Here is a 14,176-nt window from a genome sequence, read left to right on the forward strand (position 1 = left end):
TCTAAACAAAAAAAGAATGTGAGATCCAAAAACTTCATTTTAACTTACTGCTTTCCTCATAGGCAGCCCCCAGAATTATTTTTCTTTTTAATTATTCTAAATAATGCCTTTGTAAGTGTTGGCATTAAATTTTAACTTTACAAGGTCCCCAGTTCTTTCTCCCTCAAGGCTTTATTTCAGTTACTTGACATTCTCAAATTGTTGCTAGTTATTTTTAGCACCTGATTAGTCTCCTCAGGTATGTTTTCCCAGATTTAACATGTCTGAATTGAATCTACTATTTACTTCCTTTATCCTATCCCATCTTCCATACTGATTGTGTGGGAAAACCTCTGGAGCATTAAAGAAAAGCCAGTGGAATTCCCTTCTTCTCTGGCAAGGTTGATACCACAGAGCACGGTCGTAGGCTCCTTACCTCTGGGAAAGCAGTAAGTTAAAGCAGTTTGGAGTCAGAGAACAGTTCCCCAGGAGATGAAGCATTCCCAGTAAAGGTTCCTTTTATGTATTCCTGGACGACTCCCTTCTACCATGTGTAAAGTGCTAGTTGGTCTAGCCACAGGTTTTTATAACATAGTGGTTAAGAAACTGTGATAATCCAGAGTGCATTTCTATACAGCCTTTAAACACATGAGGTAGTTCTGTGTAAACTCATATAGAAAGTTGTGGTATTAGGTAAAAAGAGCAAATCACAAAATAGTATTTATGGCATCATCCTGGTTAGATTTAAAGAAAAAACAAGTTTGTAAGAGCATAATAGCTGTGGAAGAAGATGAATGAAACTTTTAACAGGTTACTTCTGTGAAAGGCATGAGCCTTAAGGAGAGCAGAAAGCTTTCTCCTTCTGTAGACTTTAGCACTTAGGTTTTAAAAATGAATGTGTATTGGCTTGGTGCCTGTAGCTCAAGTGGCCAAGGTGCCAGCCACGTACACCAGAGCTGACAGGTTCAAATCCAGCCCTGGCCTGCCAAACAATGACAACTACAACCAAAAAACAGCCAGGCCTTGTGGCGGGCGCCTGTAGTCCCCGCTACTTGGGAGGCTGAGGCAAGAGAATTGCTTAAGCCCAGGAGTTGGAGGTTGCTGTGAGCTGTGATGCCATAGCACTGTACTCAGGATGACAGCTTGAGGCTCTGTCTCAAAAAAATATTTTTTTTTTTTTTACTTTTTTTTTTTAGACCAGGTGCAGTGGTTCACACCTATAATCACAGCACTTTGGGAGGATTGCTTGAGGCCAGAAGCTCAAGGCTGTTTGAGCCATGATTGCACCTCTGCCCTGCAGCTTTAGCACAGAAAAGAATTTTTTTTTTTTTTTTTTATAGAGATGGGGTCTCACTCTGTGTAAGATTTTAAGTGGCGGCGCTGTGGCTCAAAGGGGTAGGGCGCCGGTCCCATATGCCGGAGGTGGTGGGTTCAAACCCAGCCCCGGCAAAAAACTGCAAAAAAAAAAAAAAGATTTTAAGGAAGCATTTTAGTGGCATAATCATCTGGACTAGTGTTCAGTGGCAAACCTATCAGAAAACCTTGGATTGTTTACTTCTTGCCATCTGAAATGTTCTATAAGTGCCTTATCTGTGAAATTTCTGTGAGAAAGGCCCAGAGCATAGCTTCTTTTTTTTTTTTTTTTTTTTGCAGTTTTTGACTGGGGCTGGGTTTGAACCCACCACCTTTGGCATATGGGGCTGCGCCTTACTCCTTTGAGCCACAGGGCCTCCCCAAGGTTGAAGCACTTTTAATTACAGAAGAGTAAACAAATACAAAACCATTAACAGCTAGCACAGCTTCTTAAATGTTGCTTTTTGATCTTTTGCATAAATCAGCATAGTTTATAAAATCAGTAGAAATTTATGCCATGGACCTTTTAAAAGAGTTACTGCTGGGCTTGGCGCCTGTAGCACAGTGGTTTCAGCGCCAGCCACATGCACTGAGGCTGGGGCCAGCTAAACGACAATGACAACTGAAACAAGAAAATAGCCTAGCGTTGTGGCGGACTCCTGTAGTCCCAGCTACCTGGGAGACTGAGGCAAGAGAATTGCTTAAGCTCAGGAGTTTGTGGTGGTTGTGAGCTGTGACACCACGGCACTCTACCCAGGGCGACAGCATGAGACTGTCTCAAAAAGAAAAAAGTTATTGCTGGTTTCTATTTCCTCTTTTAACCATTAAAATCTCTTGGTTATCTACCCTCTGAGGTGGGGATTATAAACCCTGCTTCCCACAATAATGGCAGTGCTTCAACTCTGCTGATTTAGAGTGTGTTGTCTTTTTTTTTTTTTTTGAGACAGAGTCTAAAGCTGTCTCCCTCAGTAGAGTGCTGTGGTGTCACAGCTCAGGGCAACCTCAGACTCTTGGGCTTAAGTGATTCTCTTGCCTCAGCATCCCAAGTAGCTGGAACTACAGGCACTGGCCACAATGCCCAGCTATTTTTGGGTTGTAGTTGTCATCGTTGTTTGGTAGGCCCAAGCTGGATTCAAACCCACCATCTCCAGTGTATGTGGCTGGTGCCCTAGCTGCTTGAGCTACAGGCGCCGAGCCTAGAGTGTGTTGTCTTTTATAAAACTTTCTAAGTCTATGCATCATACTCCTACCTATCTACTTCAATCACATCCTTTTAAGTACAATCATCAAGTTTTGGAGACATCTTGACTTGTCTCCAAAACAAGAATAAAACAAGAATAAAACATTTATGGCATTACTTGGCTGAGCTATTGCTGTCTTGATAGTCTGGAGGAGGTAATCTCTCTCTCTCTCTCTCTTTAGGGTCTTGCTCTATTGCCAGGGCTAAAGTACAGTGACATTACCATAATCTCTGCAACCTCAAGTAACCCATCTGCCTCAGCCTCCTGAGTAGCTAGGACTACACACATATGCCACATGCCTGGCTAATTTTTAAATTTTTCACAAAGATGGGGTCTAACTATATTACTTGGGTTGATCTTGAACTTCTAGCCTCAAGCAGTCCTTCCACCTTGGCCTGCCAAAGTGCTAGGATTATAGCCATGAACTGCTTCACCTAGCCTCTCCTCTCTTGTTCCATCACGTGCCACTCCTTTATTTCACCAACCCTCTTCAGTGTGTTTATTATAACAGATTGTGTATCATATATATGTAAAGACTTTCTGTCTTCATAAATCTCTTTCCTCTGTTTCCCCCCCATGAGTAGTAATTAAACTGGGAAGCTATTAAAAAAAATTTGATGTGAATCTGTCCAGAATAATGGAAATAATTTTTATCTATTTCTGAGCCAATGCTTAGGATACACAGAATTAATTATAAATAGCCAAATGTTGTGTAGAGACTACACACCAGCATGGTCTATACCTTATATGTCTAGTCACATGTGTCAGCAAGATTTTTTACTTTTTGCTACCAGTCCATGTCAGACTCCTGCTTCTAAATCTTTACTTCTTTCTAGAACCTAACCAGATTTTTTCAGCTTGATGAAGAGCTATTCTTTCATTAGGTTTTTTAATGATAAATATACTGTGTGATGATAGTGGCTGTTGATAAATTCCTGGAGGGCAGAGACTGTCCTTTGTTTTTATTATCCTAGTCTCAGTTTGGTGCCTGGCACAAGGTGCTTAGTCAGTGTTTTCAGGCAGAGATAATTGGTGCATCTTATTCTGAACTTTGTAGCAGACATATTGTGCAACCAACTGACTATTGTGAAAATGTAACTTTGTGATATCAATTTGACTTTCCCAAAACAAGAATCTTGCTTACATAAGAGAAAAGCTTTGTAACAACTTGTGTGATTTCTCTTAGGTCTTAAGTGAACCTCCAGTTGGGAAATCTATGTGGCTTCAGCAATTTAAGTAGAACATTCTTTCCTTTCATTCTTCCTGATATCAAATGGTGCTATCACATTTGTATCATAACTTTTTAAAACAACTGATGAGATTTTTTTTTTTGAAACATACTAAATTGCCCCACATATATAAAAAAGGAAGTCATTTTTTTGTGTAAATTTCCACCTGGTTAGACAATTCTTTTTTTCTTTTCTTTTTTTTTTTTTTTTCTGCAATTTTTGGCCGGGGCTGGGTTTAAACCTGCCACCTCTGGCATATGGGGCCAGCGCCCCACTCCTTTCAGCCACAGACGCTGCCCAACAATTCATTTTTTATCATAAAGGGACCCCTTGGAAAAGTTGCACACATGGGCGGCACCTGTGGCTCAAGGAGTAGGGCGCCGGTCCCATATGCCGGAGGTGGTGGGTTCAAACCCAGCCCCGGCCAAAAAAATAAAAAGAATAAAAAATAAAAGTTGCACACATTCTTCTAACATATTTCTGTATAGAGAAAATTATACATATGTTTTTTAAAAAATCAATTCTACAAAAAAGCAAAAATGATTATAACTCCAGTGATTTACAAGGATGTGGTTTAGCAATCAACTTTATAATATAATGATTAAAAGGGAATTATTGATTGTTAATTCTTTTATCCAAAATTCCTCTTTGTGTTGGAATCCTATAAAAATAACCAAAGATGATTGATTCTTCATTGGAATCCTAAAGTCTATAAAATTAAACTAGGAAAGTTTGAGTAATTGGCCAAAAATCCTTCTATTCATTTTCCTTTTCCTTGTTTTGTTTTAGAACTGCCATTGGATGACCAGGATTCCCTGTAGTTGATAATGTTGGAGATAAACTCTGCAACTTTCTTGAGCATTCAGTTGTTAAAAACAAATAGGATGCAAGTTCTTCAACCCCAGATTATGAAAACAGTACTTGGAAAACTCAAAACTATCTAAATGATTGTCTTTGGTTGGGCCGTGTTCTTAGCAAGCAGAAGCCTTGGCCAGGGTCTGCTGTTGACTCTCGAGGAGCACATAGCCCACTTCCTGGGGACTAGAGGTGCCACTACTATCATGGGTAATTCGTGTATCTGCCGAGATGACAGTGGAGCAGAAGACAGTGTTGACACCCAGCAGCAACAGGCTGAGAACAGTGTACTACCCACTGCTGACACAAGAAGCCAACCCCGGGACCCTGTTCGGCCACCAAGAAGGGGCCGAGGACCACATGAGCCAAGGAGAAAGAAACAAAATGTGGATGGGCTAGTGCTGGACACACTGGCAGTAATACGAACTCTTGTAGATAAGTAAGTATCTGAGTCACGGTCATCTCCAATGTGATGAAGTTCTCTGCTCTGAACCATGACTTTTGGACTCCTTCAGTTCATTTAGGACATACTTGCCAAGCCTTATATTCATAGAGCAAGGGAAAATATTTTATTTCTCCTCTATGGCAGAGTAATTATAAGGTTTGATGTTTTTACTTGCTATCATCTACTCATATCTGGAAGTGTCTAAACATTTCTGTAGCAGAAAACACTAATTAAAGCTGTGATCTTTATTAAGGAATAGAGTAAATATGGACTGCGTTTGTGTTGCTAGCTACAGTAGAAAGTGGTTCCGTGAAGACTCACTGTTCTCCTACTTACCTATTTCACTGACTAGAGATTCAAGATAAGTCGTTTTGCCAAGAACATGGCTGCATGTGACTTCTATTGGTAATGTAAAGACAAAAGTCAAGGAGAATTTTATCTCCCTCCTTTTTATATGTCCCTATTTGGCTCTCTTTGATCCATTTAGGAAGCTTGTCAGTTTAAACTACACAGTACATCTGTACCTACTTTGTTTTTCCCCCTGCTTTGTCTAACTCTAAGTATGAAATCCAAGAATGAATAACAGTGAAATTAAAGGGCATTGTTCAAGATGAAAAACATTTAACTTAAGGGTGTATAGTTCAGTACTTACGACCACAAATTTTAGAACCATGAGGACCCATGTTCAAATACTGGCCCAGCCCTTTACTAGCTGCATGACGCTGGGTAAGTTAGTTTAACCTCAGACTCCTTCTTCTGTGAGTAATTTAATACTTTTCTTATGAAGATTATCATGAAATATCTATAAAACTTCTAATATAGATCTTTGTACATAACAGTTGCTCAATAGATGGTAGTATTTTTTTTAAAAGTTATTTCTGGGTTATTTTTGCTTTGGGCTATGCTAGTAAATCTATGTATATAAATATTTGATAGTCATATTTGTAAAAACCCACTTTTGTTTAGTTCCTCAAAAATTATAGCACAGGATATACCTGTACATACAAATTCTCAGAGCTATATTAAACTCTCCTATGAAATACTGGAACATTTGTTGGTCTTAAGAATAATTTTTTTATATCCCTCATACTGTAAAATTGGAATGAAAAGTTGTCCTTCCCAAATAAGGAAGTTAAGTGCATTTGTTGTTAATTTAATCTCATTGGAAAAACAAGTGCAAAATAGACTTTGCTATATATATATTTTTTTTTTCGGCCGGGGCTAGGTTTGAACATGCCACCTCCGGCATATGGGACCGGCGCCCTACTCCTTGAGCCACAGGCGCTGCCCGACTTTGCTATATTTTAAATGTGAGTGACTAAGGGAATATGAGAGCAAGGTAGGAGCTTTATTTCCAAGTTCTGGAAAATATTACAAATTAGAAGTGGCATTGTTGATACATTCACTTATGAGAGGCAAATGGTATTCATTTGAATAACAAGATAACTTTTACCTTAGACCTCTTTTTACTGAATTGTAGGTATAACTCTTCTGAGAATGGAAAAATAAGTCAGGTAGGGATCAATTGTGGAAGGACCTTGTTGGAGAAGATAATGGCAAAACAGAATTCAGTTTATAAACATGGATATAGAGCTTGTTTTTTAGAAGGTATTACAGGAGAAGAATTTTGTAACCTGTACAGTTTATAGGGCTATTAAAACCAAACACGAATGATACTTAGGACAGGTGGACCTGGTAAGAATATACCTAAACAGATATATGCAGATGTCACAATTATAAAATGATCTGAATTTATTATCCTTCTCTCTACTTGTTTACTTAGGAAAAGATGACACTGATCTGAGAGGACAGCACTGTTCCTAACGCACTAGTGAGAGAGTTGCCATAGAAAGGGTTTCATGGTGTTGTTTTCTACTTTCTCACAACTTTATTTTATAATAAATTGCCTATTTGCACCATGCTGCCTCTATATCCATCTTTTTTTCCCTTTGTCTAAACAGAGGTTTTTTTCTTACTTTTTGTTGTCTAATTTTAATCCTACATACTTTTAGTCTAAAGCAGTGGTTGTCAACCTTGCTAATGCCGCGACCCTTTAATACAGTTCCTGTGGGTCGCAACCCACAGGTTGAAAACTGCTGGTCTAAAGCATTGTTCTTCAGTTCTGGAAATTTCTCAGCCATTATTTCTTTGAATATTGCTTCTACTATGGTCTAACTGAATTCCTCAATACTGACTTCCAGTTCATGAATTTTCTCTTTATCTATGGCACATCTTCAGTTATACTACATTATAATTCTCTTTATCCATGGTACATCTTCAGTTATAATCTGTAGAGATTTTTATTTCAGTAACTTTGATTTCTAGGATTTTTCTTTTTCTTTTCTTTTTTTTGGAGTCAGAGTGTCACTTTATCGCCCTCAGTAGAGCATCATGGCATCACAGCTCACAGCAATCTCCAGCTCCTGGGCTTAGGCAATTCTCTTGCCTCAGCCCCCCAAGTAACTGGGACTACAGGCGCCCACCACAATGCCCGGCTATTTTTCTGTTGCAATTTGGCCAGGGCCGGGTTCAAACCTGCCACCCTCAGTATATGGGGCCGGTGACCTGCTCACTGAGCCACAGGCGCCACCCATTTCTAGGATTTTTCATTTTTCTTTTTGTCTTGATTCATATTTTTTTCATTTTTTAAAATTTCCTATAATTTCTTATAGTTCCTTTAAGTACACGTATTATAAAATCATCTTGAAGTTCTATTTTTTGCATATTTTTGGCAGTGACTTTATCCTCAGGTTGAGATTGTTAATGGTATTAATGTTAATTATTCTCATGTGCTTTGGGATTTAATTTGCAAGTTCCTCTTGATGGAAGTTTTGTCTCCACTTATATGTGTGTGTTCTTGCCTGTACCCCATCCCTTTCTCCCTTGTTTTATTTGTTTCCAGGGATCCTCATTCTGTGACTACACTGATGGTTCTGAGTTCCCATCCCACTATAAGACACCCCATACCTGCTGCATAACTTTGTTTTCCTTTTTTTTTTTTTTTTTTTTGTGGTTTTTGGCCAGGGCTGGGTTTGAACCCACCACCTCTGGCATATGGGACCAGAGCCCTAGCCCTTTGAGCCCCAGGCGCTGCCCTGTTTTCCTTTTTCTCACTGAAGACTTGGAGCTTTATACCACTTATAGCTCAGATTGTCATTCCTAACTTTATTTAGCTCCTTTCATTGGGAGAGCAGCTATGTCCCAGGTGCATTTAGAGAATCTGCTCCATCCTTTGCATCCTTTGCTCCATCCAAATGAGGTTTTGGTCCTCATTACCCTACAAGCCTGGAGCTCCTAGTCACCTCTGTCCAGTTCCTGACCCACAGCCCACTAGTTCCTTGACTTTACCTGCTGTCTCCCACCGGAAACTTCTGCTTCATTTCTGTTCCACAAAGAAGTTTATCTTGTTCTTTGATTGTAGGGATGTGTGCATCCATTAATTACCTCTATATAGATTCAAGATGCTCTTACTCCTTACTGGTTGCTGACTCTTTGTTGTATTTTATTATTTTTCTTTGCTTCTTTATTCCCCTTCTCCTCTCCACCACCCACCTCCAAACGTCAGTAGGTAATCATTCTAGTGAAGTTAGGGTAGTTTCTGCCAAGTTACCGGCTATGTTTATTTATGTCTATATAGGAAGAATATTTATATAGAGAGTTTTGTGTATGATTTTACAACTTTACATAACTGATTTAATTTAAACTTGTTTGTTTTTAATTTCCACATTGTTTGAGACCTATGTTGCTGCTATAAATCTGCAACTGCTTCTGGTTGCTACAGAGCATTCCTCTGTATGGCTTGAAGGTACTGTATTTTGTTAGTTTTCATGTGATGATCACTTAGATTACTGCCCCATTTTTGTCCTGCAAATAATGCTGTTGTGAACAGCACAAATATGCTTCAATTTGTGGACTTCTATAAAAGTTTGTCTAGAATTATTGGTTTTGTGCACACATAATTTTATTATTAATTTTATTATTGTCAGATTATTCTTCAGAAATGTTTATATTAGTCAGTTGTATTATTTTTAAAAAACGTTAATAAGAAGTTTCCCTTGGGCGGCGCCTGTGGCTCAGTGAGCAGGGCGTCGGCCCCATATACCGAGGGTGGCGGGTTCAAACCCAGCCCCGGCCAAACTGCAACAAAAAAATAGCTGGCGTTGTGGCGGGCGCCTGTACTAGCTACTCCGGAGGCTGAGGCAGGAGAATTGCCTAAGCCCAGGAGTTGGAAGTTGCTGTGAGCTGTGGGACACCACGGCACTCTACCGAGGGCGATAAAGTGAAATTCTGTCTCTACAAAAAAAAAAAAAGAAGAAGAAGTTTCCCTTATCATGAAAGGCCACTGGATAGGCTCTGCGCCTGGGCTCAAGTGGCTAAGGCACCAGCCACATACACCTGAGCTGGCGGGTTCGAATCCAGCCCAGGCCCGCCAAACAACAATGATGGCTGCAACCAAAAAAAATAGTCGGGCATTGTGGTGGGCACCTGTCGTCCCACCTACTTGGGACACTGAGGCAAGAGAATCGCTTAAGCCCAGGAGTTGGAGATTGCTGTGAGGTGTGATGTCACGGCACTCTACCCAGGGTGACAGCTTTGAGGCTCTGTCTCAAAAAAAAAAACCACTGGATAGACAGCCAGCACCTGATGAGTATCTGAAATGAACATAGTAATTCCTATATCATAAAAGTTATTCCGAAGGTTAAATGACTTAAGGTAACAGTTTTTATGGAGTTTTTACCACAGTAAAACAGAGATCCATAATACATAAACAAATGGTGAGTTCTTAAGCAATTAAAATGATCATTATTTTGGCTCCGTGCCTGTGGCTTAAATGGCTAAGGCACCAGCCACATACACCTGAGCTGGCGGGTTTGAATCCAGCCAGGGCCTGCCAAAACAACAATGACTGCTGCAACCAAAAAATAGCCAGGTGTTGTGGCAGGTGCCTGTAGTCCCAACTATCTGGAAGGTGGAGGCAGAAGAATCACTTGAGCTCAGGAGTTTGAGGTTGCTGTGAGCTGTGATGCTACTGCACTCTACCCAGGGCGACAGCTTGAGGCTCTGTGTGAAAAAAAAAAATGAATTCTAAAATGATCATTATTTCAATGATATATTTATCAAATATTTCATTATTGAACTTCCCTGAAGCATTTCCTTAAGATTTCTGGGATCACAGTTTGAAAACTCATTGAATTAAAGTATATAATGCCACTTTAGAGCAAGGTCTAGAATATTACATAGATCCTTAATTAAGTTTGGTTTTGTTTCATTCTAATACCATTTTATGAACTGTAAGCATGTAGTTGATATTTCCTTGAAGAAAACTTTAAAATAAAGATGTTTATAGAGGCCCTTGCTTCCATAAATACCCTTCCTGTATTTCTTTGAAGTCTAAGGAAGATAATGTTGACCTTCTTGGCCTGTCTCAGTTGGCTTTGGGCCTTTGGAAGTAAAATTTAGAACAGACTCTGGTTTCCAGTTTTAGTCCTGTGTTTTTACCTTGGCCACATACCTGCTGCCCATTGTTTTTGTGGATCATTATGGACAGTGACCATGGACGTGAGCACACAGGGTATATATATTGGTCTTTACAGGTTGTATCTCAGATCGCCTCTTCATCCCTTTCCTTATACTCATTTGTGTTCCTTTTTTTTTTTCTCTTTGTACTCCCATACTTCCAGTAATTTTTATTTGGAATTGTCATTTATTATTTCCTCAAGTTTAACATTTAAATGTTTTTTTTCAGTGATCAGGAACCTCCCTATTCAATGATTACATTACACGAAATGGCAGAAACAGGTATTTTTAAAACTGTTTTTAATACTTTCTAAGGAATCGATATAATAAAAAACATGGCCACCTTTGGTTTTGGTTTTTAAGAGAAAAAATTCCAAAAATAGCATGTAGAACACAGAAAAAACCCTTAGTGTACGAAGATTTCCCTATAGAAATAATAATAGGCAATGTATATTGTATCTTAATATGTATATATAGCTGTACTTCTGACTAATGGTTTTATCTTATGTGAAATTAAGAAAAGAAAAATTTTTTTGGTATTGACAGAACTTTGGCCATATTATTCTAGAATGGGGAGAATAATTTTTTTGTTCCTTAGTTTCCTAAGTATTATTCTGAAAGTAGAGCCAACTGCTGAGTATACTTAGTTTTCTCAGGTAACTCCTATTAGTAAATAAGATGCTTAAAACTATTTCAATCATAATTTGAGAACCCAAGATCATAGCTTAAATTTTTTCTAATAAATGTGCCCCCAAATCACCAGACTTCCTTAGGATTTTTTTACCCTACCATATTGACTAGCAACCGATGGTTATGTCCATCCCAAATATTAACTGCTTAAAAGCTACAGAATGCCTGCTGGGTTTACATAGCTCACACTTGTAATCTCAGCAGTTTGATAATTAATCTAAGGTCGGAGGACCACTTCAGGCTAGGAGTTCAAGACCAGCTTGGGCAACATGGTGAGACCCCATCTCTACACAAAATAAAAATTAACTGAGTATGTTGGTCCCAGCTACTTTGAGAGGCTGAGGCAAGAGCATTGCTTGAGCTCAGAAGTTTAAGGTTTCAGTGAGCTGTGATCACACCACTATACTCTAGCCTGGGCAAAAGAGAAAGACCCTATTTCTAAATAAATAAATACTACAGAATGAAGGCCAAAAGTATTTCTTCTAACATGAAGTCATCTTGTGTGACTTTATAAGTTATATGTTTCCACATTTTTAAAATAGTGACTCCATCACATGATCTTCTTCATTTGCTCTTAGATGAAGGATGGTTGGACGTTGTCCAGTCTTTAATTAGAGTTATTCCATTGGAAGATCCATTGGGACCAGCTGTTATAACCTTGTTACTAGATGAATGTCCATTGCCCACTAAAGTAAGTTAATATTTATCTTTTATGAAACTCATCTGTGCTTAAGCACAGGATAAATGACCACAATGAACATTTGATACAATGCATTTCCTGTTTATATGTTTGGAGTCTGTTTTATTCAGTTTTGATTTCATTATGTAAATTTGTATTTTATTGCTAATGAACTGTTATATCCTTTATTAATGACTTTGAGGCTTTACTTAAAATTTTTTTAATGTTAAAAATAAAAGTGTTTATATCTGAAGTGGCAATTTTTGGACACTAGAAAAGAACATTCAGTTGCCAAGCTGATTTTCTTTCTCAAAGTAATTTTCTCATAACTAACATTTTTAGAATGTTTTCTATTTCTATTAAGAGAAAAAATTGAAAGTACTTTTGAGTCTTAAACATATTGAAGTTCAGTATGACCATGATTATCCCCTATATAGAACATAGGTATCAAACTTCTATTGCTTTAGTCCAGAATCCTTTTTTTTTTAAACATGGATTCTGACATCTTTTTTTTTTTTTTTTTTTTTGCAGTTTTTGGCTGGGGCTGGGTTTGAACCTGGCACCTCCGGCATATGGGGCCGGCACCCTACCCCTTTGAGCCACAGGTGCCGCCCAGATTCTGACATCTTTCATTTGAGTGTTTTAAGCCTCAGACATTTGGGCCCAGTACAGAAAAACATTGTGGACAGAAGAGAAAACCTAGTCATGAATGAATTGACCTTTGCCTAAGCTTATATAAGAACTGTTTTACTTTGCCTTGAAAACTGTTAGGATTTGTCATTGCTTTGTAAAACTTAATTAAAAAGTAATGTTTTGCTTCAAGGTCACTAACCCCTAATGTTATCAATCATAATGGCATGAGAGTGGGGTTTAATCTGTTCAATGATTCATGAATACCACATACAGAGGTGCCAAAAAAATGTATACACATTTTCAGACAGGAAGAAGCTATTAAAATTATAATAATATATACCTATAACATTTGTTATCTTGGACATTCTATCTTATATCTCTGTAATTGCGGAAGTCAAATGTGACTTGAGTATTACAATTATTATTTTTTTTTTTTTAAGACAGCCTCAAGCTGTCACCCTGGGTAGAGTGCTGTGGTATCACAGCTCACAGCAACCTCTAACTCTTGGGCTCAAGAGATTCTCTTGCCTATGCCTCCCAGCTAGGACTACAGGCGCCCGCCACAACACCCAGTTATTTTTTGGTTGCAAGCATCATTGTTGTTTGACGGGCCCGGGCTGGATTCAAACCCGCCAGCTCAGGTGTATGTGGCTGGCACCTTAGCTACTTGAGCCAGAGGTGCCGAGCTGAGTATTACAATTTTAAAACAGATTTTTCCCTTCTGAAAATATGTATACATTTTTTGGCACCATCTGTATTTGATACAACTGGTATATTTTGAATGAAATGGAATTTAGCCATTCAGAGAAAACTTTCAGGTTGATCAAATAATACTTCTCATGGAAAATGTTATCATTGGCTCAGTGGATAGGGCGCCAGCCACATGCACCAGGGCTGGTGGGTTCGAACCTGGCCTGGGCTTATTAAACAACAATGACAACAACAAAAATAGCCAGGCATTGTGACGGGCGCCTGTAGTCCCAGCTACTTGGAAGGCTGAGGCAAGAGAATCACTTAAGCCCAAGAGTTTGAGGTTGCTGTGAGCTGTGACGCCATGACACTCTACCCAGGGCAACATAGACTGTCTCAAAAAAAAAGGAAAAATGGTATCATAAGGGTACATTATATAATTTTTGTGTTGTTATTCTGAGTTTATTTAACAACTGGTTATAGGTTTTGTCTCAAAAATTAACTGGAAAAACAGCCTGAGTAGTATAAATGTATAGCAAATCCACTTACACGTTTTTTGTTTTAGGATGCGCTCCAGAAATTGACTGAAATTCTCAATTTAAATGGAGAAGTAGCTTGCCAGGATGCAGGCCATCCTGCCAAACACAGGAACACATCTGCAGTCCTAGGCTGTTTGGCGGAAAAACTAGCAGGTAACTCTGAGATGGTCCACAGAGGAAGATCTTAAATTGTTTAAAATTAAGGGGAAATTTGTATTGCAGGTCTTTGATCAAATCTGCTAGACCAGCAAGAATTGTCTCAAAAATAGATAAATAAATAAATAAATGAGGGACAGGGTCTAACTGGAAGAAAATTACTGGAATGC

The 14,176-nt window shown here is 38.7% G+C and overlaps 1 protein-coding gene across 1 annotated transcript in view; it reads left to right on the forward strand.

Moving 5' to 3' along the window:
* Positions 1-14,176, forward strand: part of RSPRY1 (ring finger and SPRY domain containing 1) — a 59,630-nt gene that overhangs the window by 13,328 nt on the left and 32,126 nt on the right. The window contains exons 2-5 of the mRNA XM_053602456.1: positions 4,592-5,096; positions 10,849-10,901; positions 11,888-12,000; positions 13,877-14,003. Coding sequence (XP_053458431.1) covers positions 4,747-5,096; positions 10,849-10,901; positions 11,888-12,000; positions 13,877-14,003 — 643 coding nt within the window. The 5' untranslated portion in view covers positions 4,592-4,746. The remainder of the gene's footprint in view (positions 1-4,591; positions 5,097-10,848; positions 10,902-11,887; positions 12,001-13,876; positions 14,004-14,176) is intronic.

The sequence above is a fragment of the Nycticebus coucang genome, chromosome 2 (genome assembly GCF_027406575.1).
Source record: "Nycticebus coucang isolate mNycCou1 chromosome 2, mNycCou1.pri, whole genome shotgun sequence".
Lineage (NCBI taxonomy): Eukaryota > Metazoa > Chordata > Mammalia > Primates > Lorisidae > Nycticebus > Nycticebus coucang.